Source organism: Hyperolius riggenbachi, chromosome 5 (genome assembly GCF_040937935.1).
Source record: "Hyperolius riggenbachi isolate aHypRig1 chromosome 5, aHypRig1.pri, whole genome shotgun sequence".
Lineage (NCBI taxonomy): Eukaryota > Metazoa > Chordata > Amphibia > Anura > Hyperoliidae > Hyperolius > Hyperolius riggenbachi.
In genome coordinates, this window is record NC_090650.1 from 411,028,151 (window position 1) to 411,053,158 (window position 25,008).

The 25,008-nt window shown below is 46.7% G+C and overlaps 1 protein-coding gene across 1 annotated transcript in view; it reads left to right on the top strand.

Annotated features, from left to right (window-relative positions):
- The first annotated feature begins 10,492 nt into the window (after positions 1–10,492).
- Positions 10,493–25,008, top strand: part of MAL2 (mal, T cell differentiation protein 2) — a 98,995-nt gene continuing 84,479 nt past the window's right edge. Inside the window, exon 1 of the mRNA XM_068234929.1 lies at positions 10,493–10,709. Within this exon, the coding sequence (XP_068091030.1) occupies positions 10,581–10,709 (129 nt within the window). The 5' untranslated portion in view covers positions 10,493–10,580. The remainder of the gene's footprint in view (positions 10,710–25,008) is intronic.

Here is a 25,008-nt window from a genome sequence, read left to right on the forward strand (position 1 = left end):
AGTTGAGACTTCCAGTTGCCTGAGCTCCAGATAACTGGAACTTTTCTGTATTAAGTTCTCAATGTAAGCCTTTATTTATGTTAGAATTACCAGGGAAGTGAAAGAACATCTGTTGATATGGATGCAATGTTTGAGGGAATATCAGGGCACTGTAGGCACGTGCCTACTGGCGCCTAATGATAGAAAGGCGGCTCACTCTGCTTCTCGAGCGCCTCCCTCCCTCCTTCCCTATGCAGAGTCCTGAGCAGAGCGTAAATGAGAGGTTACTCACCCAGCTCTCAGCATTCCACTGACCAGACCTCTTTTGAGTCAGGGGCACCTTAATACTGAGGGTACCTCTAGCTACCTATGCTAAAGGAAACCTGTAGCTAGCCAGACGGCATGGTCGCAGTGCACTTCGGCGAGGGTTTGTAGGTTCATAGAGGGTAAAGTCTAAGGTGCCAGGACACCTGTGCCTATAGGCTCCTGTGATGTAAATCTGGGCCTGGGTAATATAATGAGAGGATGTGTTGGCAACAGGAGTTTATTTTGGATTCCATTTTGGACACGATTTCAGGTTGTTCACAGAAGCAGCTGGTTCAGTGGGCTTGAGGGCTGTTTTATTTTTTGGCCAAGGAATTGGTGAGGAGAGTCTTTTGCCAGAACCATGAGGGGAAATTATTTCATGTCTTGTTAGTGATCAAATCATAAGGTAAATACTGCAGGCGGATAACAAAGGACTTTTGTCCACCATTAACTGTCAGTCTTCCAAGTCCCCTGTGGGATCTGAGGGTATCACGCTTTTAGTTTTGCACTGTTTAAAATTATATATTCCACTGAAAGCGACGTATTTGCCAGGAAAGCTTAATAATGTGGCTGACTGTCTCGCCAACAATTTCAGGTTTTTAGGAGTCTGCTGCCAGAGGCAGAACATGAGGAAGAAGAATGGCTCCTCTGTGGGGTATAATCTGGGTGGTGTTGAGGCTCATGTGAAGCCATCTTTGTCAGTAAGGAGAAGATTAGCTGCATGCTTGTTCCTGGTACTATTCAAACACCACTGCAGCCATAAAGATCAGCAGGGCTTCCAGGCAACTGATATTGTTTAATGTGAAATAAATATGGCAGCTAGTGGTGGGCCGAAATTTTGCATCGTAATTGTAATGCGAAATTTCAGAGAAAATCGTAATAAATTTCGTATGTAATCGTAGTATGTCAAAATTTTGCGTAATTTTTGCGAAATTTCGCATAATTTTGTGCCGAATTTCGTGCCGAGGTTAATAGCAAAGCCCCCATTTATGCTATTGCTACCAAGATTGCTACATATGGTAAGCAGAATAGCGGGTAGAAGTCACAAAAAGAATATCTATAGAAAAAATGGAGCGCACTATAGTGCATTACCTATGTGGCTTTTTAATGGCAATATAAATATTATACTCATAAGAGTTAGATGAAATAGCGCTTTTCAGCGGTATAGCCAACCGCTTGTATACCCAGGCAGGGCGGCAGCAGCCAACGCACTGTGGCCAGCAGCGCGAGTCCCGGGGGCTGGGGAGAGCCATCTCTAAAATAATGTTTCAAAAAGACCTTGTAGTTTTTGAGAAACTCGATTTTAAAAATGCAAAGAAAAATGGTTTCTAAACTGTCATTTTTCTGAGTTTAAAAACCATTTTTTACTTGCATTTTTAAAATCGAGTTTCTCAAAAACTACAAAGTCTTTTTGAAAAAAATGTTTTTTGACTTGTACCCACTATTCTGCTTAACCACTTCCCGACCGCCCACTGCACAGGGCGGCCGGAAAGTGGATCCTACAAGGACCGCCGCATGTACAATTGGCGGCGGTCCTTGTACGGGCATGGGCGGAGCGATCACGTCATTCGTGACGCGATCAGCCACCGGCGACTGGCTCCGCCCCCCTCGCGCTGTAACCCGCCGGTCGTTCGGAAGCGCCGGCGGGTTACTAGCACCCGGATCGCCACATACAAAGTGTATAATACAGGCTGCCTCCTGCCCTGGTGGTCCCAGTGTCCGAGGAACCACCAGGGCAGGCTGCAGCCACCCTAGTCTGTACCCAAGCACACTGATTCCCCCCCCCCCTGATCGCCCACAGCACGCCTCAGAACCCCCCCCCCCCCACCCCTCCTGCCCACCCCCCAGAACACTGTTTGCACCCAATCACCCCTCCTAATCACCCATCAATCACTCCCTGTCACTATCTGTGAACTCTATTTTTTTTATGCCCCCTGCTCCCTCCTGATCACTCCTCACCCCTCAGATTCTCCCCAGACCCCCCCCCCCCTGTGTACATCTATCCCCCCTGATCACCTGTCAATCACCTGTCAATCACCCATCAATCACCCCCTGTCACTGCCACCCATCAATCAGCCCCTAACCTGCCCCTTGTGTGCAATCTGATCACCCACCCACACCAATAGATCGCCCGCAGATCCGACGTCAGATCACCTTCCAAGTGCATTGTTTACATCTGTTCTCTACCCTAAACACCCACTAATTACCCATCAATCATCCATCAATCACCCCCTATCACCACCTGTCACTGTTACCCATCAGATCAGACCCTAATCTGCCCCTTGCGGGCACCCAATCACCCGCCTACACGCTCAGATTGCCCTCAGACCCCCCCTTATCAATTCGCCAGTGCATTCTTTACATCTGTTCTTCCCTGTAATGACCCACTAATCACCTGTCAATCACCCATCAATCACCCCCTGTCACTGCCACCCATCAATCACCCCCTGTCACTGCCACCCATCAATCAGCCCCTAACCTGCCCCTTGCGGGCAATCTGATCACCCACCCACACCAATAGATCGCCTGCAGATCCGACATCAGATTACCTCCCAAGTGCAATGTTTACATCTGTTCTCTCCTCTAAACATCCACTAATTACCCATCAATCACCCCCTATCACCACCTGTCACTGTTACCAATCAGATTAGACCCTAATCTGCCCCTTGCGGGCACCCAATCACCCGCCCACACGCTCAGATTGCCCTCAGACCCCACCCCCCCCTTATCAATTCGCTAGTGCATTGTTTACATCTGTTCTTCCCTGTAAAAACCCACTGATCACCTGTCAATCACCTATCAATCACCCATCAATCACCCCCTGTCACTGCCACCCATCAATCACCCCCTGTCACTGCCACCTATCAATCAGCCCCTAACCTGCCCCTTGCGGGCAATCTGATCACCCACCCACACCAATAGATCGCCCGCAGATCCGACGTCAGATCACCTCCCAAGTGCATTGTTTACATCTGTTCTCTACCCTAAACACCCACTAATTACCCATCAATCGCCCCCCCCCCCCCCCCAGTCACTGCTACCCATCAGATTAGACCCCTATCTGCCCCTAGGGCACTCAATCACCCGCCCACACCCTCAGAACGCCCTCAGACTCCAGCCCTGATCACCTTGCCAGTGCATTGCTTGCATCTATTCCCCCCTCTAATCACACCTTGAGACACCCATCAATTATTATTATTATTATTATTATTTTTTATTTATATAGCGCCAACATCTTCCGTAGCGCTGTACATAGTACAAACAAATAATGGGGAACAAATATACAGTCAATCACCTCCTGTCACCCCCTAGCACACCTACCCATCAGATCAGGCCCTAATTTGCCCCGTGTGGGCTCCTGATCACTCAGCCAAACCCTCAGATCCCCCTCAGACCCCCTTCCGATCACCTCCCTAGTGCATTGATTGCATCTATTTTCCCCTCTAACCACCCCCTGAGACACCCATCAATCACCTCCTGTCACCCCCCTAGCACTCCTATCCATCAGATCAGGCCCAATACAACCTGTCATCTAAAAGGCCACCCTGCTTATGACCGGTTCCACAAAATTCGCCCCCTCATAGACCACCTGTCATCAAAATTTGCAGATGCTTATACCCCTGAACAGTCATTTTGAGACATTTGGTTTCCAGACTACTCACGGTTTTGGGCCCGTAAAATGCCAGGGCGGTATAGGAACCCCACAAGTGACCCCATTTTAGAAAAAAGACACCCCAAGGTATTCTGTTAGGTGTATGACGAGTTCATAGAAGATTTTATTTTTTGTCAAAGGTTAGTGGAAATTGATTTTTATTGTTTTTTTTTTCCACAAAGTGTCATCTTTCACGAACTTGTGACAAAAAAAAATCTCCTATGAACTCGCCATGCACCTAAAGGAATACCTTGGGGTGTCTTCTTTCTAAAATGGGGTCACTTGTGGGGTTCCTATACTGCCCTGGCATTTTAGGGGCCCTAAACCGTGAGGAGTAGTCTAGAAAACAAATGCCTCAAAATGACCTGTGAATAGGACGTTGGGCCCCTTAGCGCACCTAGGCTGCAAAAAAGTGCCACACATGTGGTATCGCCGTACTCAGGAGAAGTAGTATAATGTGTTTTGGGGTGTATTTTTACACAAACCCATGCTGGGTGGGAGAAATCTCTCTGTAAATGGAAAATTGTGTGTAAAAAAAATCAAACAATTGTCATTTACAGAGATATTTCTCCCACCCAGCATGGGTATGTGTAAAAATGCACCACAAAACACATTATACTACTTCTCTTGAGTACGGCGGTACCACATGTGTGGCACTTTTTTACACCCTAAGTACGCTAAGGGGCCCAAAGTCCAATGAGTACCTTTAGGATTTCACAGGTCATTTTGCGACATTTGGTTTCAAGACTACTCCTCACGGTTTAGGGCCCCTAAAATGCCAGGGCAGTATAGGAACCCCACGAATGACCCCATTCTAGAAAGAAGACACCCAAAGGTATTCCGTTAGGAGTATGGTGAGTTCATAGAAGCTTTTATTTTTTTGTCACAAGTTAGCGGAAAATGACACTTTGTGAAAAAAAACAATTAAAATCAATTTCCGCTAACTTGTGACAAAAAATAAAAATCTTCTATGAACTCACTATACTCCTAACGGAATACCTTGGGGTGTCTTCTTTCTAAAATGTGGGTCATTAGTGGGGTTCCTATACTGCCCTGGCATTTTAGGGGCCCTAAACCGTGAGGAGTAGTCATGAAACAAAAATGACCTGTGAAATCCTAAAGGTACTCATTGGACTTTGGGCCCCTTAGCGCAGTTAGGTTGCAAGAAAAGTGCCACACATGTGGTATTGCCGTACTCAGGAGAAGTAGTATAATGTGTTTTGGGGTGTATTTTTACACATACCCATGCTGGGTGGGAGAAATATCTCTGTAAATGGACAATTGTGTATAAAAAAAATCAAACAATTGTCATTTACAGAGATATTTCTCCCACCCAGCATGGGTATGTGTAAAAATACACCCCTAAACACATTATACTACTTCTCCTGAGTACGGCAATACCACATGTGTGGCACTTTTTTGCCGTCTAACTGCGCTAAGGGGCCCAAAGTCCAATGAGCACCTTTAGGCTTTACAGGGGTGCTTACAAATTAGCACCCCCCAAAATGCCAGGACAGTAAACACACCCCACAAATGACCCCATTTTGGAAAGTAGACACTTCAAGGTATTCAGAGAGGGGCATGGTGAGTCTGTGTCTGCCACAGACTCACCATGCCCCTCTCTGAATACCTTGAGGGGCATTAGCCAATCAATACCTTCATTTTTTTTTTTTGTCACAAGTTAGCAGAAATGGAAACTTTTTTTCTTTTTTTCTTGTCACAAAGTGTCATTTTCCGCTAACTTGTGACAAAAGGGTAAAGCCCGCGGTCCTCAAGTGGTTAACATATGTAGCAATTTTGGTGTCAATAGCATGTATGAGGGATTTGCTATTCACTGCTAAAGTTGGCGCAAAATTACGAATGGCTACACAAAATCAATTGAATTTGCAAATCGTAATTACGTATTAGTGTAAATTTACCCGAAATTTAGTGAAATCGTAATTTGTTGATTACGACTATCACTAATGGAAGCCTCCATATTTCTCTCACTTCAGTTGTCCTTTTTAGCAAATGCCCAACACACCAGAGATGGATTAAGATGTAATTGGGGCCCTTGGCAAGGTAGTAGATTTTGGGCCCCTTGTGGTCCATTTGGTGAGCTGAAGTATAGAGAGGTCAGAGAAGGTGGCTGGTTGGCCCCTTGACGCCCACTAAGCCACAGGAACCTGCCTAGGTTGCCTGGTGGATGATGTTACTCAGCAGCACACCTCCAGTTAGACAGGCTATAAGGACGATATTAGCTATATAAACAATTTTTGTAGCATGTATAGATGACTAAAAAGATCTCCATCACTGAGAAAGACTATCAGAAAAACACATAGCTGTTAAAAAGCCAGCAATGCAACAAGTTATAGTGCATACACACATCCAATTTCGATTGGCTAATTTTACCACAACCACGTAGTATGAGAGCTACCTACACAATCTGTCCATAGTAGTCAAAAGCTGTTGGCCCTCATCCATTAGCCAATCAAATTTGGATTTATGCACCATTAGGTGGCCACACACAATACAACTTTTCATATTTATTTTCAATTTAAATATTACAATCAATATTTCACATTGATTGTACCAATTGAAAAATCTGACCAATGTACCCCACACACGTGTGTTCAATTTTTCTCTAATTATGAAAAAGCAATGATTGAAAAAAATCGCTTGGGTCTATTAATTAAAGCTTGGTGTATTTGCCTTCTTAAAACAGAAGGAAATCTGCAATAATTCAGCTATAAATGAACATTTGTGGTTACCCACAATGCACCACTACTGAATATGCAAATTCTCCCTTTTTGCCCTTGGTAAAGGTGCGTACACACATGCGACTATAGTCGTTTGTAACGATCGTTCCCCGATCTTTACCAACGACGATCGTTACAAAAAACGAACCACCGACTATTAAGGCAAACGACGAACGAGCCAAATCGCTACAAAAGAAAGTTCTGTCTCGGCGTATTTTTATCAACGACGATCGTTTGCAAAAGTAGTACATCGTTGGAAACAGTCGTTCGTACTAGGCTTGACATGCGCATTTCGCTATTTCTCCATGAAACTTCTCATTTTTATGCGCAGGCGCAATAGTTACTTTCTGTGATGTAACGTTCGTTCTAACGATCAGATCGTTACACACCTTTTAAAACTAACTTTACTTAGGTCGTTCTTTCATCAATTAAAAGTTTGTTCGTCGTTCTCAATGAACGATCGTTGTCGCATGTGTGTACGTAGCATAAGCCAAGCAAGTATCCAGAACCGCTGGTGTATAGCAAGCCTATAGCTTTAAATTTTACACAGCTATATCAAACCCACATGTGACAGCCTGTTTCGGACTTTTGGTCCTCATCAGTACATAGCATGGATTGATAAGGCTGTATGAGATAGGGCTTGGTCTATTAATTAAGAAATTGACAATCTATCTTACACCATTCAATTTTCTGAAAAATTTATCAGAAATATTAGCCACTCCCAATCAACTTCTATCGCTTAAAACGTGAAATTTGATCAGATATCTTACTCAAATAAAATAAAACGTTGTCCATAATGCTGTCTGAGGCCTGGAACCCACTGAAAACCGCAAACGCAAAATGCAACCGCTAGCGTTTTGTCTGAGCGGTTTGCAAGCGGATTCATGTGCGTTTTTGGTCGTGTTTTGCAACATTGTATTTTTTTCCCCAGCGGGTGCCTAGCGTTTTGCGTTTTGCGTTTTTATCCTGATTGGTCCTGTGAATTATTTTTCATTTTGTTACAGTGTGCTGAACCGCAAAACGCTAGCAAAACCGCTCAGTTTAGGTTTTGCTGAGCGTTTCCGCTAGCGGTTCAATAATTTACATTGAAGCGCTAACGCTCCCAAAATGCTGCGCGTCCTGTGGAAGTTGCCCCATCCATTAACATTAGCCCAGCGTTTTGGCAAACTGCTAGCGTATTGCAGTGCTGCCAAAACGCTGCCAAAAGCGCTCCTGTGGGTTCCAGCCCTGAGAGCACACTGTTTTTATTGGCATTTTCTGCACAGGAAAACTGAGAACCAGTGTTAATCAATAGAGATGACCCGAACCATTCACTGGGCGAATCTCTCTGGGCCTTGTACTACTTCCGGGTCGCTATGACCCGGAGTAGTACGCCTGCGCTGGCCTGGCGGTGCACGTCCTATATCGCGCTCCTGTTGCCGAGCACTCTCTGCGCATGACGTCACGCACATGCGCAGAAACAGGAGTGCGATCTAGGACGCGCACTACCGGGCCAGCGCAGGCGTACTACTCCGGGTCATAGCGACCCGGACGTAGTACAAGGCCCAGAGATGCTGAGATGTTCGCCGGCGAACGGTTCGGGAACCGTTCGCATCATCTCTATTAATCAATTGGCTAGAGCACACTTGAATGTGTTTTTCACACGCAGAAAAAAAAACATTTTCTCTATCATTAAACCCACACGGTTTCCCACATTGAGGGCTGGTGCACACCAGAGCGGTTCTGGAGCGTTTTTTAAAACACTTGCAGGGGGAAAACCGCTTGGCTAATGAAAGTGAATGGGATGGTGCACACCAGAGCGGCTCGTTTTTCCCCCAAACGCAGCATTTTTTAGATTTCTGAGGCGTTTCTGCCTCAATATTAAAATATAGGAAAGTGGAAACCGCTCTGAAAAACGCTAGATCAGAGCGGTTTTCCAGGCGTTTTTGTTACAGAAGCTGTTCAGTAACAGCTTTACTGTAACAATATATGACATCTGCTACATAAAAACACTCCAAAAAACGCTAGGCATGTTTAGAAAACATCTCTAAGGGCCCGTTCTCACCTGAGCGGGAATCGAGCGATTCCCGCTCACGGTAAACCGCTAGCGGTTCTGCAAAAACCGCTACACAATGTAGCAAAGCACGCTAATCGCGATCACTCCAAAACCGCCACAGTGTCCATTGATTTTTCCGCGCTACTCGCGGGAAAATCACTCCCGCAATACGCCAGTGGTAATCGCCGGCGTTCTGCGATTACAAGTGTGAACGGGCCCTCAACATGCCTAGAATCGCTCTGAAATCTGCTTCAAAAACCTCTAGTGTTTTGTGGATCTGCTAGAGGTTTTTGGTGTGCACTGGGCCATAGATGCACATGGCGTGCAGAAAATGCATGCAGAAAAACCAACGCAGGGAGCACACTTGTCCGTGTGGAAAAACATTTTTTTCTGCAGTTTTCCATTTGTGTTTTACGTGCGCTTTTTGTGTGTTCCCGTTTTTGATAAATATGCCTATTTCAGCAAGTAAAATAATCCATTACCACATAATTTTTTTTTTCTTCCCAATTTGTTTTCTTTCTTACCCCACAAAAATGTTTAGAATTGAATTCCATAGGAAAGCATTGCATTTGAAATCGCATATGATATGCATACGGTATGTAGGAAGTAAGAACTTGCTAAACGATTTTAAAACGCACGTAAAATCGCATTGCCAATTACACAGCAAAGCAATTTTTGGGCTCTAGTCTAGTTTAGGGGAGCCAGCAGGAAACCTCATAGGGAACGGTTCTCAAATCTCAAAATCGCCGGCAAAACTCTCTAGTGTGAATGGGGCCTTAGGGCTCAAACCTACTAGCAGCCTTTTTTACGCACTAGTGATTTGAAAAGCTCTCGCTAATACAATGCTATGGGAGATTTTTATAAAATCACATCGCTCATGTGGGATTACACCCATAGCATTACATTCAGGGGCGTAAATATAGACCGCAGGGGGGGGGCCCAGAAGCTGCAGGGGGCCCAGTGGGGGGGAGAAGTTTCTTTTCTCTGTCCTGAGAAGCTGACAACTCAGGCTTTGTTCACACATGCGTTTTCAAAACGTTTTGCAGGAGTGATTTTTCCGCGATTTCATGTGGAAAAATCACTGAACACTGCAGCGATTTTGCCGCGATCACGTTTAGCACTTCTTTAGCACTGAAACGCGATTGCCTGAAAATCACCTGAAAATGGTGCAGGCTACGCGTTTGCCGTTTTTGGCCGTTTCTGGGCGATTTGCTGCGATTCCCGCAAATCGCTCAAGTAAGAACAGGCCCATAGACTTTAATTACACTAGCGCTTTGAAAAAGCGCTAGCGTTTGAGCGTTTTGCCGAAATCGCGGCAAAACGCTCTAGTGTGAATGGGGCCTAAAGGCACAGAGCGAAAAAGCTTTCTGCTCTCCTGTGCAGAGAGCGGGGGAGGGGGCCCCATCCAAAGTTTTGCAGGGGGCCCAGTGATTTCTAGTTACGCCCCTGATTACATTAGCAAGAGCTTTTCAAATCACTAAGCCATTTCCAAGCGCTTGTGATTTGAAAAGCTCTTGCTTGCTCGTTGATTGTAAAAGAAGGTCAGTTGGGAGTTACGCTACATTATTTTTATTTGTATAGCTGCATTGTGTGTAGCTGTTTTCCTGTCTATCGCTGGAGTCGCTGTTTTCCTTCCCATCTGGCTGTTTCTCAGGCATAGTAAGCCTATCCTTTGTATCATATCACCTGTGCTGCCCTGCCCTCCTCTCCCCAGCCTGGAATCCTGCAACTCTCTGGGCTGGGCTAGGCTGGGCTGAGCCTCTACCTGCCAGCAGGTCATGTGACCGCCCTCAGGTGTAGCAACCTGCCAGTACACTGAGTGAGAGAGGAGCTAGCTGACACCCAGGCTGTCACACAACACCAAGCAAGCATGGCTGAACAGGGGGCCCCTCCGATGCCCAGTGCAGCTGCCGTCTCCTACCCAGCCGCCTCTTACACTCTGCCCACTGGCATAGCCATCCTCAGGACCTACACAGGAGCATTCATCTTCCTGGAACTAGTAAGTAGCGAGCCCATGACTGCTGAAGAGAGCAGAGATGATGGGAAATGACACTGGACTTTTTTTCAGTGAATTTTTTGCAGGCCAGGAAACACAATGACCCTGAGCTCAACTGGAACTTTGCACGGCGCTAATCAGATTTGGAAAGCTGATCATTATCTGACAGCTGAGCGATTACACGCTAAGGTTGTCAACTGATCAATCAACAACCTTTCGAATGTAATTTAAGGTCTGTGCAAAGTTTCTTCGCTGGAAATTCTGGTTATCGCTGAGTAAAAAAAACAAAAAGTGGCCAGATTAATTTTAGGCGTATCGTAAAATGAGTTTGGAATTCAACTTTCATGTATATTTCTTTTAAGTACCAAAAGCAGAACTTTTCACAGGTCTGATTAGATTTTGATTAGATTCTGGATTGATTGATTGATTAATTCATCAAGCTGTGTTTGAATCAACCATTTGCTCCTGGAATCTTAAAGGGGCCCATACACTGGTCGATTTCAGCCATCGATCGAGCGATTGATTCTATAGAATCAACTTATCAGAATACCATTTGATCGATTTGCGGCAGATTTTGATCGATTTGCTCTATCTGACAGGATGGAAAATCTAGGTCGATCTGCTGCTGCCAGCAGATCGATGGCCCATACAGTTGCATTGCATCTAATGGTCCAATAATGCATTTAGATCGATTTCCAATAGATATAATTCTGAAATCTATTGGAAATCTGTTCCTAGTGTGTGGCACACATCAGATAGATTCCTGTCAGATTGGACTTGACAGGCATCTGACAGAAATCTATCTGATGGGTCGAATCTGCTGCAAATCTATCTGGGGGGCCGCCGAGCTGGAGGGGTAGCTGGCAGGATGGGGGTATTGGGCCTAGCGGCGGGGAGGGGGTCGTACCCCCCCCCCCTCCCTCGCCTGGGTCACCCGAACTGCGCTCCCCTCCAGCCTTACATAGAAGAAGCAGCCGCTATTTGTAAGACGCACGGGCGGGGAGGACTCACCTCTTCCCAGCGTGCGCTCCACTGACATCACTTCCTGCAGCGTTGCAGGCAGTGACGTCAGTGGAGCGCACGCTGGATCGAGGAAGAGGTGAGTCCTCCCCGCCCGTGCCTCTTACAAATAGCGGCTGCTTCTATGTAAGGCTGGAGGGGAGCGGAGGACGGGGGACCCAGGCGAGGGAGGGGGGGTACGACCCCCTCCCCGCCGCTAGGCCCAATACCCCCGTCCTGCCAGCTACTCCTCCAGCTTGGCGGCCGGCTCCCCGCACGGACGGGCGGATGCCGCCCCTGGAAATTTGCCGCCTGAGGCAAAAGTTTCACCCCGCCTCATGAGCGGGCCGGCCCTGCTTGCAGCACACTTACAAGCAAAAGTAAGATATTCGTGATTAACTTAATGTCAATACTACTTTTCTTCCCTTAGGGCCGGAACCCTTTAGAGCGATTTTCTGAGCGATTCAAACTGCTAGCGATTTCCCTAAACGCTCAGCTAATGTTAATGAATGGGCCAAATTCCACTGGAGCGATTGCGATTACCAAATCGCAAAAATCAGGACATGCAGCATTTTTGAGCGTTAGCAATTAGCGTTTCTGCAATGCAAGTATATAAACGCTGGCATAATCGCTCATCACAACCTGCACAGAGCGATTTTGCTAGCGTTTTTACATTACTGCACACTGTAACAAAACGAAAATTAATTGAAAGGACCAATCTGAATTAAAAACGCTAATCGCTACACAATCACTGGCAAATGAATTACACTTTTTAAAATTGCTCCCGAAAACGCTCATGAAATCGCTTACAAACTGCTCATACAAAACGCTAGCGATTGCGATAGCGTTTTGTAGTGGGTTCCAGGTCTCAATTATATTATATTTTTTCTCTTTGGAAACTTAAAAATGTAACATAGATAAGGTGAAAACAGATAAAAAGCTTTGTGAATGGACTTTTTGTCTCATGCAAACATCTGGTTTAATGCCTTTCGAATGCTGGTGATTGTGGACCAGTTCATGAGGGTGCCCCGCAGCGTCTCAGTCAAATGCTTTTATTATGGAAGCGTACATTTGTCAGCTTTCAGCGGCAATCTGCGTTTTTCAGCCCCACAGGGCGACATGGGGGGGTAGTAAATGCTTCCAGGGGAACTTCAAATGACTGAAAAAATAGGGGGTAAATGCTAGAAAACAACGGTACTGATAATGCTCATTCATTTGAATAGTAGTGCTTATCACCCGGCAAGCATCAGGGTGTACTGGGCCTAAAAATGCTGGGAATACACCATACAATTTTCTGTTAGATTTTCTGTTAGATTTACCTGCCAGATAGATCATTTCCAACATGTTGGAAATGATCTATCTAACCATCTATCTGCCCAGCAATTAGGTATTGTTCTACTCAGCTGGAGATAAACAGAAGACAATTGCATCAGAGATAATGACCAGTCTCTACAGAAAATAATCTAATTATGCATTCTAACAGAAAATCTAACAGAAGAATCTAACAGAAATGCGTAGATGCGGCGGCGATGTTCCTTATCAATCGAGTCGCTGATACGCCTCGATTGATAAGATCCGACAGGACGGATCTCCCCACCGCCGATTCCCTGCTCGCTCCCCGCGAGGGGACAATGGCAGGGAATCGAGCGGAAGATAAGCGGCGCGGCGACGAGCAGGTATTGATTCCGGCGCGAGCGGGGACGCGACGGACGCGGAAGAGGCGATCCGGATCGCCGCCTCATCTACACGTGTAGATGAGGCTTTAGGGCCTGTTTCCACAACACACAGATTGGATGCAGAAAAACTGACTCCAGTGAATGCCTATGGGAAAATCTGCATCAGAAAATTCACGTTTAGTGGAAACAGGCCCATAGGCAATCATTGGAGTCAGTTTTTCTGCAGCCAATCTGCGTGTAGTGGAAACAGGCCCTGATGCTGGGCATACACTGTGCAATTCTGCGCCGGAATCGAGCTGCTGGCTCGATGCGGGCGCATGGATCGATTCCCGCTCGTCCCTGCAGGCAGTTCCTTATCAGCCGCTCATTTCTTCCATTGTCCGCCCGCAGGGATCGAGCGCGGAGTCGATCCGCCGCGGTGATCGGACAGGTTGAATATTATCAATCGAGCCATCAGCGGCTCGATTAATAACAACTTTTTTGCCGTGTATGCCCAGCATAAGGGGCCTTTTCTACTACACTGTGTTTTGTGATCTGATTCCAATTGCTAATGTATCGCAAAACGCAAGGTACAGTAAAACTGATGGAAACGGCAGCGGCCATTTCCATTAGTCTGATCCGATTATGTTGTGATTTTGGCCCGAGCGCAGTCGTCCTCCTGCCGCGTTTTGTATGCAATTGAGCTCTGCTATACTAAGTATAATAACTCAATCGCATTAGTGGAAATTGGTTTGAAATGCGATTGCGTTCGCGTTTCATAGTGGAAAAGAGCCCTAAAGCTTAATTTTTGATCAAATCTCATACTGCTGAATTGGTATGGTCACTGAGATTCAAATAACTCCGAAATGATGCTAATTGTATGTAAATGTATGCAGCTTGCAAACAGACCAATCAAAGGCAACACCGCCCCTATTGCTGAATAATCCTCAGCCTTCAGCTGGGGAGCAATGAGGCAGGTATACCGCATCAAAATCAGTGAAAGGAAAACTGGAGCAAAAATCAACCAATCAGAGTCCTCAATGTGGGATGCTAGTATGGTTGAGGTGAGCCAGTATAAATTTGTCCACAGGGAACAGTTTTCCAGTCACAGCAATGTCTACAACTTGACTTGAATTGGCCGAATAGTGTGAGTGTATTATTACTACAGCCTACCTGAATCCTAGCAGTTCCAGAGGGTGCTGTTCAACCGATCTCAATTGCAGAATCTCAATATGGACTTTCTTGCTGGCTCACCTCAACCGTACTACCAGTAGTGCTGGGAATCCTTACCACCTTTCACACCAGTTGGCTCTTATTCGCATTGTGCAGGTGAAAATAAATCTGTCCCAGTGTGCAGCAGAAGACAGGTGCCCCCAGTGTACAGTGTCCAGATTTTTGTAGGCTCAACCTGGGGCGGGGAAGGGGGGCGTGCAGGCGCACCGCGGCGTAAAATGGGGGGGTGCGCGCCGAGCCGAAAAACGGAGTGGCCGCGCCGAAAAATGGGCGTGGCCACGACATTCTATGGGTGGAGCTAACGTAATGATGTAACAGTGAGGCATAAGACAGCAGTGTTTACGCCATGATGTGGTCAAACGAGGATTCGCATCATGGGTGTGCAGAAACTGTGTGATGCTATTTATTAGTATACCCGCCGTAACCCCAAAGCAGCAAACATAGCCAACTATGACCATTAAATAATAAATGCAGAAACAGTTACGCCAGACACCACAAAATAAACGCAATGTGGGCAACATGTCAGCACAAAATAAACGCATTGCGGGCAACATGTCAGCACAAAATAAACGCATTGCGGGCAACATTTCAGCACAAAATAAACGCAATGCGGGCAACATGTCAGCACAAAATAAACGCAATGTGGGCAACATGTCAGCGCAAAATAAACGCAATGTGGGCAACATGTCAGCGCAAAATAAACGCAATGTGGGCAACATGTCAGCGCAAAATAAACGCAATGTGGGCAACATGTCAGCGCAAAATAAACGCAATGTGGGCAACATGTCAGCGCAAAATAAACGTATTGCGGACAACATGTCAGCACAAAATAAACGCATTGCGGGCAAAATTTCAGCACAAAATAAACGCAATGGGGCAAACATGTAAGTACAAAAACGCATTGCGGGCAAACATGTAAGCACAAAATGTACGCAATGTGGGCACATTTCACCTGGAAAAAAAAGCATTTACTCACCTGGCAGAAGACGTCCCCTCACACAGCTGGCCTCTGATGTGTGTGCAGCTCCCCCCGGACGATCCTCCTTCAATCTCCCGCTCTCACAGGCAGAGCAGGGCTACAGCAAGATGGCGTCCGGAGGCGGAGCCCTGTACTGGAGACAGTCTCCAGTACAGGGCTCCGCCTCCAGACGCCATCTTGCCGTAGCCCTGCTCTGCCTGTGCCTGCCGGAGGAGGACAATGCAGGCTGCTGGAGCGGAGCTGCGGGGAATGAACTAGCGCAGCGTCTATAAGACACTGCGGCTAGTTCATGTACGGTGACCAGAGTCCTGAGGCCGGGACGTCCCGGTGCTAAAAGCGGGACGTTTCCCGGGACCTCATGCAGCCTGGGACAGCACCCCCCGAAGGCGGGACGTGTCCCGGGTAAAGCGGGACGTATGGTCACCGTACCCCAGTGTAATGCTCTGAACTAGGAAAGGTTTTTAATCTTTGTATATTTCTGGCCCCTTAAAGGACAACTGTAGTGAGAGGGATATGGAGGCTGCCATATTTATTTCCTTTTGAGCAATACCAGTTACCTGGCTGGCTATCCTGCTGATCCTCTGCCTCTAAAGCTGGCCATACGCTAGGCCGATTCCCCACCGATCGACAGCAGATTCGATCACTGGGATCGAATCTGCTGTCACACGCTACAAGCTAAATCCCGTCGATCGCTCCGTGCAGGAAATTACCATCGATCGCCCGCGGGTAGGGAGCGCGTCGCTAGCGGCGTTCGAGTGCCTGACGACCGACGCAATACATTACCTGCTCCGTCGGCGCGACTCCCCAGGTCTTCGCTGTCTTCTTCTTCTCTGCTCTGGTCCCCGGCATGCTTCACTTCTTCCTGTCCCGGCAGGAAGTTTAAACAGTAGAGGGCGCTCTACTGTTTAAACTTCCCCCAGACATGAAGAAGTGAAGCATGCCGGAGACCAGACCAAACCAGAGCGGAGAAGAAGACAGCAGAGACCAGGGGAGTCGCGCCGGCGGAGCAGGTAATGTATGCGGGGGCCCCGGGGGAGCGGTGGCAGCACCACCACCACAGATTGTGAACGGTTTCAGGCTGAAATCGATTCACAATCTGTTTGCAGTAAAGGCAGCCATACGATCCCTCTCTGATCAGATTCGATCAGAGAGGGATCTATCGTCATTTGCGCCGCTTTACCGTCGCTGCAGCCCCACTGGGCAGCACGGTGGCGTAGTGGTTAGCTCTCTCGCCTTGCAGCGCTGGGTCCCTGGTTCGAATCCCAGCCAGGGCACTATCTGCAAAGAGTTTGTATGTTCTCTCCGTGTCTGCGTGGGTTTCCTCCGGGCACTCCAGTTTCCTCCCACATTCCCAAAACATACGGATAAGTTAATTGGCTCCCCCTAAAATTGGCCCTAGACTACAGTACTTACACTACATAATATAGATATATGGCAATGGTAGGGATTAGATTGTGAGCTCCTTTGAGGGACAGTTAGTGACAAGATAGATAGATATATACTCTGTACAGCGCTGCGTAATATGTTGGCGCTATATAAATACTAAATAATAATAATAATAATAATAATAATAATAATAATAATTATTATTATTATTATTATTATTATTATTATTATTATTATTATTATTATTATTATTATTATCTGCTGTTGGCATGACAGCAGAGCTCGGAGAGCCAGTCTGGAGCTGAATTCATTGGCTCCTGACCCTATGATCACTGTGAGCCAATCACAGCCAATAACACTGATCACAGGGTCAGGAGCCAATGAAATCTGCTGCTAATGGCTCACAGAGCTCTGCTGTCATATCGACAGCAGAGTGAGAGGGCTGCAGTGACGGGAGAACACGCGATTGGTGGTAGAGAAGGGAACGTGTGACGGGCTAATTGAAATTTATGCCCTGGCAGGGATAACCATTGCCAAACATAGTGTAGATTTCAATTATGTGGTCTGGAAGTGGTTAAGTTGTCTGCCATATTAGTTTGTAGCTCTAGTCTGGGGTCATCTCAGAACATGCTGGTGGATTACTGAACTAGTGGTTGTGAAACTGCAGTCACAGGCAGCAACCTCAGTGTTTTGTTTTTTTTAATGAATTTGTCCTCTATTTAATAAAGAGAGGTATTTGCTGTGGGTTTCACCTGTGACTTCAGTACCACAACCTTTCATACCCTCAAGGCCGGTTCCCACTTATTAAAAATAAAGTACCCATTACAGATGTTTGTTTGTTTGCTTTTCAACACAGACTTTTTTTAAGCTTTCCTCAGCACAGGAAGCGAATGCTTATGTTAAAAACATGACCCGCTTTTCCTTGTTAAACAAATTGATCCGTTTGCTGCATTGTAGTAAACGGAACGCACAATCCAAACTGGCTGCATTTCTCCAGAATGGCCGGATAAATGTATGTAATGAAAGCCTATGAGAATGGACAGTGTCCGCTCTGACTAGGCTGGTCTGCTTAGATCCAATCCTAATAAGTCACCCCCATGAGCTTAATGAAAATTCTATCAGGTGGAAAAAGATAGTAGATTACACCTGGGTCATATCAGGCCGTAACAGGAATTGATGACAGGCTAGTTATCTGATGATGGTGTGATGGCTGTTGGGAGACACCTGCAGGGAGATTTATGCCTGTAGTCCTTCTTGAGTTAATTTTTAGAACAGTTTTTGTTTTGGGTGTAGACATAACATCATTTGAAGTTTCATTAACCTCCCTAAATTCTGATATTTCAGATTTTTTATTTTTGTCTTTTTTTTTTTTTCTACCTATCACTATCAGCAGCAGAGAGCGTCAAAGCCGTAATCCTGTGCATCTCACTGACCGTCTGTAATCCTCAGACAAATCTTTAACTTGTAAGCTCCTTGTCTTTACACCACTGGTCAGGATTAAGGCATAGTTTAGCTATCGCTTTAAAGAAATTTCTTACTTTGTTTACCTTGTGAAAATCCAGGGCATTTTTTTGGCTGCTGAGGAGCTTTAAAGCAGACCTGAACTCAGAACTTCCTCTCTGTTCTAAAGGTGCCCATAGACCTAACAATTATGGGCAGATTCGGCAAAGAGACAGATTTATCTCGAATCGAATCTGATTAGAGATAAACTTGTCTCTTGTCGATTCTGCCTATACACTACAGGCCGATTCCCGTCTGATTTCAGCATAAAATCTTCAGGGACAGGGGCGTAACTATGCCCCACCGGGCCCCCCTGCAGAATTCTGAGCACCCCCCCCCTCACCTCGGGGCTCTCCCCTCCAGATCAAATTACATACCTTGGCATGGGCTCTTCCGTGGCTAAGTTTCGTTTTCGGCTGACTGCCAGTCGTCCTCCGGCAAAGCGTCCCCTTCTTCCGCATTCCCCACCGTAAAGCGCGTCCGCATGACGCGTCTTGCATCATGCGGACGCACTTTACGGCGGGGAATGCGGAAGAAGAGGACGCTTTGCCGGAGGACGACTGGCAGTCGGCCGAAAACGAAACTTAGCCACGGAAGGAGACCGGAGGGCACCGAACGACCGTCACGGGCACAGGACGGCTGCAGGAGGCTTGGGAAAGCCCCAGGTAAGTGAATTTTTTCTTTTTGCCCACAGTTAGGGCCTGTTTCCACTACACGCAGAATGGATGCAGAAAAACTGACTCCAATGAATGTCTATGTGAAAATCTGCATCAGAATAATCGCGTTTAGTGGAAACAGGCCCATAGGAATTCATTAGAGTCAGTTTTTCTGCATCCATTCTGCATCAAATCTGCGTGTAGTGGAAACAGGCCCTTAAGGTTCCCTTTAACAGTCAGGTATGAGCACAGCCCTGTGCCCTGCAGTGTGAATGCTTCGCTTTCTTCTTCATTAGCAATGTCGGCTGTCCTCATTATTATCTGTATCCAAACTGTTTCTGATTGATTTCGTCGTGGATTGGGAGCAGATCGGACAGTTACAAAATGGGAATTACATTATATGTACCCAGCATGATGTCCTAACATATTATTATACTGTATTATGCATAGTTGAGGGAGATCTTTCAGGAATCTCCCCCTGGAAAATCCTGGGTTTGCCCCTGATAGGCCCTGAACAAGCATGCAGCAGATCAGGTATTTGACATGGTCAGTGCTGCATGCTTGTTTCTGGTGTGATTCAGACACTACTGCAGCCAAATAGATCAGCAGGACTGCCAGGCAACTGGTATTTAGAAGAAAATTAATATGGCAGCCTCCTTATACCTCTCACTTCAGTTGTCCTATAAAGGAATACGTAAGTCTGGGAAAAACATTTTTTTAACTTACTTGGGGCTTCTTGCAACCCCCTGGAGTAGTTCTGTGCCCACGACCAAGTCCTGATTTCCCTCCGTACAGCAGTGGTGACCCCCGTAAAGCTGGCCGGTCGCCAGATACTGCGCATGCGCTGCCCTGAGCTGTGCGCACTCTGACCGCACTCCTGCAGCCAGGAGTGTCGTGCGCATGCGCCGTAGCGATTTTCTTAGTCCTTTTTTAAAAAATATTATTGTATATTTCATTCGTTTTATTCGCTTTAATGGACTTTTTTTTTTTGTGTAAAGAAGCAGATGTTATAAAAAAATACAACTATCCATTTTTATACAGATTAGATTAAAACAGATCTATATTCCTCCTGCTTTGTTTTTTTTTTTTTTTTTTTTTGAGAACTTTTTCTATGAAACAATGTGTACTTTTAAGTCGAAATCAAAGTTTCTCTTAAAGCGTCCTGCATTGTTCTTATCTAAATAAACAAAATATTTCCTGTTGAGGGTTTGCATGTTTTGCCTACATCCTATTAATTGCATGCTATCTTTCCACTCTGCTATCTGCCCGCGCCTCCTGCTCTCTGTCCTGTTGGGTGAGGAGAGAGGGGTGGGGTGTGTTTGTCTTGGCAGAGCGGGGAGTTCTGGGATGTAAACCAGCCTGGCGATGCCATCCTGCTGCTCTGGGCTCTGCTGTACTCTGCATGCCATCCACTGACTAAACTGTTCAGTATAAGGTGCACCAGCTTTCCTAGACAGGGCTTATTCTAGCCTTTTTGTCACCTCAGGCAAGAAGTCTCCCCCCCCCCCCCCCCCCCAAACAAAAACACATACACACACACACTAGAGAGTATAAACTATGTGCCGTACATGGTGGATGCATAATACAACAGGATCCCCAAGATACAAACAACCCACCAATCCTGTTGCATTTAGTTCCACATCCTCTTCCTGCGTTCCCCCAGCCCAGTGTGTAAATGCAGAGTATAGAGCAGCAGAAGCCTGGCTGTCCGCTCGGCCTAGTCCCCGGCAACTTCTACCACATGGAGCAGGAGACGGACAGTATGGTCGCATCACAGGCACAGTGCTGAACTCCAGTGGGTAGGTGAGAGCATGGCTTTTGCTGTGCTATACATTTGCACACTGGCTTGGGGAAGCAGGAGCAGGCAGAACATGGAATATAAAGGTGGACAGAAAGATGCACAAAGGGGGGCAGAGGAAGGAAGAGGTGGCACGGATGGAAGGAAGGTAAATGGAGAGAGGAGACACAAAGGGGGGACAGAATGGGTCACAAGTGGGCATGGGCGTCCGCAGAAAATTTTCCAGGGGGGGGGGGGCAAAAAGCGGGGAAAATGGGTGTGGTCATGAACCAGAATGTGGGTGTGGTCGTGGGTGGAGACAAGTTTACATGAACTAAGCAATGGTGGGACATTAGATTAGGACAGTGGTGGCAAACCTTTTGGAGGTCGAGTGTCCAAACTGCAAAGTCACTTTACTATCACAAAGTGCCAACAGCAATTTAAACTAAATACAAACGTTTTAACTCATACATGAACATTACGGAAAATTAAGTTGAAAATAAACTGTGAAGATAAACAATTTCATCCATCCTACTCCTGAAAAAAATTATTCATTTTTTTTAGAACCTCCCAGTTTCATTTTCTGTTTTAAAAAGCGGAAAAAGTAGGTTTAATGCTATTGTCTCATATGATGATGATTCAGCTTTTTCCATAGTCTCGCAGTTAGCAATCATGTGACCCCCAACAAGACAAATTCAGCAATCATGAGCCCCCCCCCCCCCCATAAAGACAAATTCAGCAATCATGAGGCCCCCAACAAGACAAATTCAGCAATCATGAGGCCCCCAACAAGACAAATTCAGCAATCATGAGGCCCCCAACAAGACAAATTCAGCAATCATGAGGCCCCCAACAAGACAAATTCAGCAATCTTGAGGCCCCCAACAAATCATGAGGCCCCCAACAAGACAGTCAGTAACCATGAGGCCCGCAACAAGACAAATTCAGCAGTCATGAGGCACATAGACAGCTTTTCACATAAATAGGCAGAATGCCCCCTTAATATGTAGACACCTCTCACCTGGCAGCAGTTCCCCAAAATACACTCAATCTGACAGCAGTGGTTCCCCAAAAATAGGTAGCCCCAGGTCTATAGGTGTCCCCAGAATAGGTGGCCAGCGGTATAGATGTCCCCAGAACTGGTAGCCAGGGGTAGAGATGTCCCCAGAACAGGTAGCCAGGGGTATATGTGCCCAGTATATGTAGGCAGGGGTATATGTGCCCAGTATATGTAGGCAGGGGTATATGTCCCAGTATATGTAGCCAGGGGTATATGTCCCAGTATATGTAGGCAGGGGGTATATGTCCCAGTATATGTAGCCAGGGGTATATGTCCCAGTATATGTAGCCAGGGGGATATGTCCCAGTATATGTAGGCAGGGGGTATATGTCCCAGTATATGTAGCCAGGGGTATATGTCCCAGTATATGTAGGCAGGGGTATATGTCCCAGTATATGTAGGCAGGGGTATATGTCCCAGTACATGTAGGCAGGGGGTATTTGTCCCAGTATATGTAGCCAGGGGGATATGTCCCAGTTTATGTAGGCAGGGGTATATGTCCCAGTATATGTAGGCAGGGGTATATGTCCCAGTATATGTAGGCAGGGGTATATGTCCCAGTATATGTAGGCAGGGGTATATGTCCCAGTATATGTAGGCAGGGGTATATGTCCCAGTATATGTAGGCAGGGGTATATGTCCCAGTATATGTAGGCAGGGGGTATATGTCCCAGTATATGTAGGCAGGGGGTATATGTCCCAGTATATGTAGGCAGGGGGTATATGTCCCAGTATATGTAGGCAGGGGTATATGTCCCAGTATATGTAGGCAGGGGTATATGTCCCAGTATATGTAGGCAGGGGTATATGTCCCAGTATATGTAGGCAGGGGTATATGTCCCAGTATATGTAGGCAGGGGTATATGTCCCAGTATATGTAGGCAGGGGTATATGTCCCAGTATATGTAGGCAGGGGTATATGTCCCAGTATATGTAGGCAGGGGTATATGTCCCAGTATATGTAGGCAGGGGTATATGTCCCAGTATATGTAGGCAGGGGGTATTTGTCCCAGTATATGTAGGCAGGGGGTATTTGTCCCAGTATATGTAGGCAGGGAGTATTTGTCCCAGTATATGTAGCCAGGGGGATATGTCCCAGTATATGTAGGCAGGGGTATATGTGCCCAGTATATGTAGGCAGGGGGTAGATGTCCCAGTATATGTAGCCAGGGGGATATGTCCCAGTATATGTAGGAAGGGGTATATGTCCCAGTATATGTAGCCAGGGGTATATGTCCCAGTATATGTAGGCAGGGGTATATGTGTCCCAGTATATGTAGCCAGGGGGATATGTCCCAGTATATGTAGCCAGAGGGATATGTCCCAGTATATGTAGGCAGGGGTATATGTCCCAGTATATGTAGCCAGGGGGATATGTCCCCAGAAAAAGTTGCCATGTGTGCTGGAGGAGGGGAGCAGCGCAGAGAAGAGGGAGAGCTATGTGCACTCACCTTAGGGGGCTCTCCCTTCCTCTCTCGCTCTCCCCTCCGGAGTCCGGAATGAAGTGTGCAGCGGCTGGCAGCGGACGGAACTTACCTCCTCTCGTCGCACGCGCCGGATGGATTAGCCGCTACTCTGGTCTGATCCAGACCAGAGTGCGGCACCAGAACTTCCGGCGCAGGAGCGAGACGAGGTAAGTTCCGCCCGCTGCACACTTAATTCCGGAGGGGACAGCGAGGGAGAGAGAGCCCCCTAAGGTGAGGGAAGGGGAGGGGAGACGTCCGCCCTTCCCCACTGTGCCCATAGCTCTCTCCTCTGCGCTGTTCCCCTCCTGCTGGCTGCACGGGCACGCGGCCAGGGGTGGCAGCGGGCGGCCAGGCTCGGGCAGATGCCCGGTTTTGCCGTATGTGCGGACGCCCATGCAGATGGGGATAGAAGGAAGCATTAGCCCAGAAGACCGGTACCTGCCATTGTTAATTAGAGAATGAAGCCTCCGTATTCCTCTCACTTTAGGTTTCCTTTAATTATCAGGTCATGGATCATTGTAGTTGCTGCATTTCTCAGGCTGTATACATTAGGCCCTATATGACATTTTGTTTATATCACTAAGCAGGGCCCGGCAAAGGCGAGAGAGGCTCCAGCCTCAGGGCGCAGTGTAGGAGGGGCGCACAACTCACTCAGCTATCATTCCCCTATTGTGCTTGAAGCAGAGAGAAATAAGAAAAGGGGATACATGGCAGTGACTGGAAGCCAGATAACTAGAGATTAAGGTGTTGGGGGCCCTGGGGCTCCTCTTAGTCTAATAGCAATCAGTGTGTGACGGGTGGGAGGGATGAAGGGGCGCACTTTGGTGTCTCAGCCTTGGGTGCTGGAGGACCTCGGCTCTGTCACTAAGTTGTAAGTTGTGGCCCGTATTGGCCTGTATGTTCATCCACATCCCAAAAATATATTCTAGTAGATGAATTGGCCCTAATATGCATGTACATGTTTGGTAAATTGCTAGATGGCCAGAGAATGACAGAGGTGAATGGTTCTGTATATATTGCAAAGTACAGGGCTTTATTTAGGCACTATGCCAACTCTCCACACTTTACTAGGAAAACTATAGTTACTGGGTTCGTCTTCCCTTGCCCTCAAAAAAAGCCACAGTTTATTATGGCATGGATTTCACAGGAAGTGTTTAAAACTTTACCATGAGACTTGGCCTAATGTTGACATGATCAGATCACACAGCAGGTTGACCTCACCATCTGTATGTCTCAGGAGAAAACCAGATTCATCAGATGAGGCTATGGTTTTCCAGTCTTCATCTGTCCAGCTTTGGTGATGGTGTGCCCACTGCAGCCTCAGCTTTGTATTCCTGGCTTACATGGGTGCATCGCTACTTGTTTTAATGTGTTGTCTTTTCATCTCCATGGTTTGGTTGAGAGTTGCTGTTTTATTTCTGTCAGCTCAAACCAGTTTGGCCAATCTCCCTGACCGCTCACATCAGCAAGGCCTTCCTGTCCACTGAACTCTGGTTCACTAGATGCATTTTGTTTTGGTTTTTGTTTTTGCCCCTTCCTAAACAATATATTCTAGAGACTGATGTCCATAAGAAGACCAAGGGATACTCAA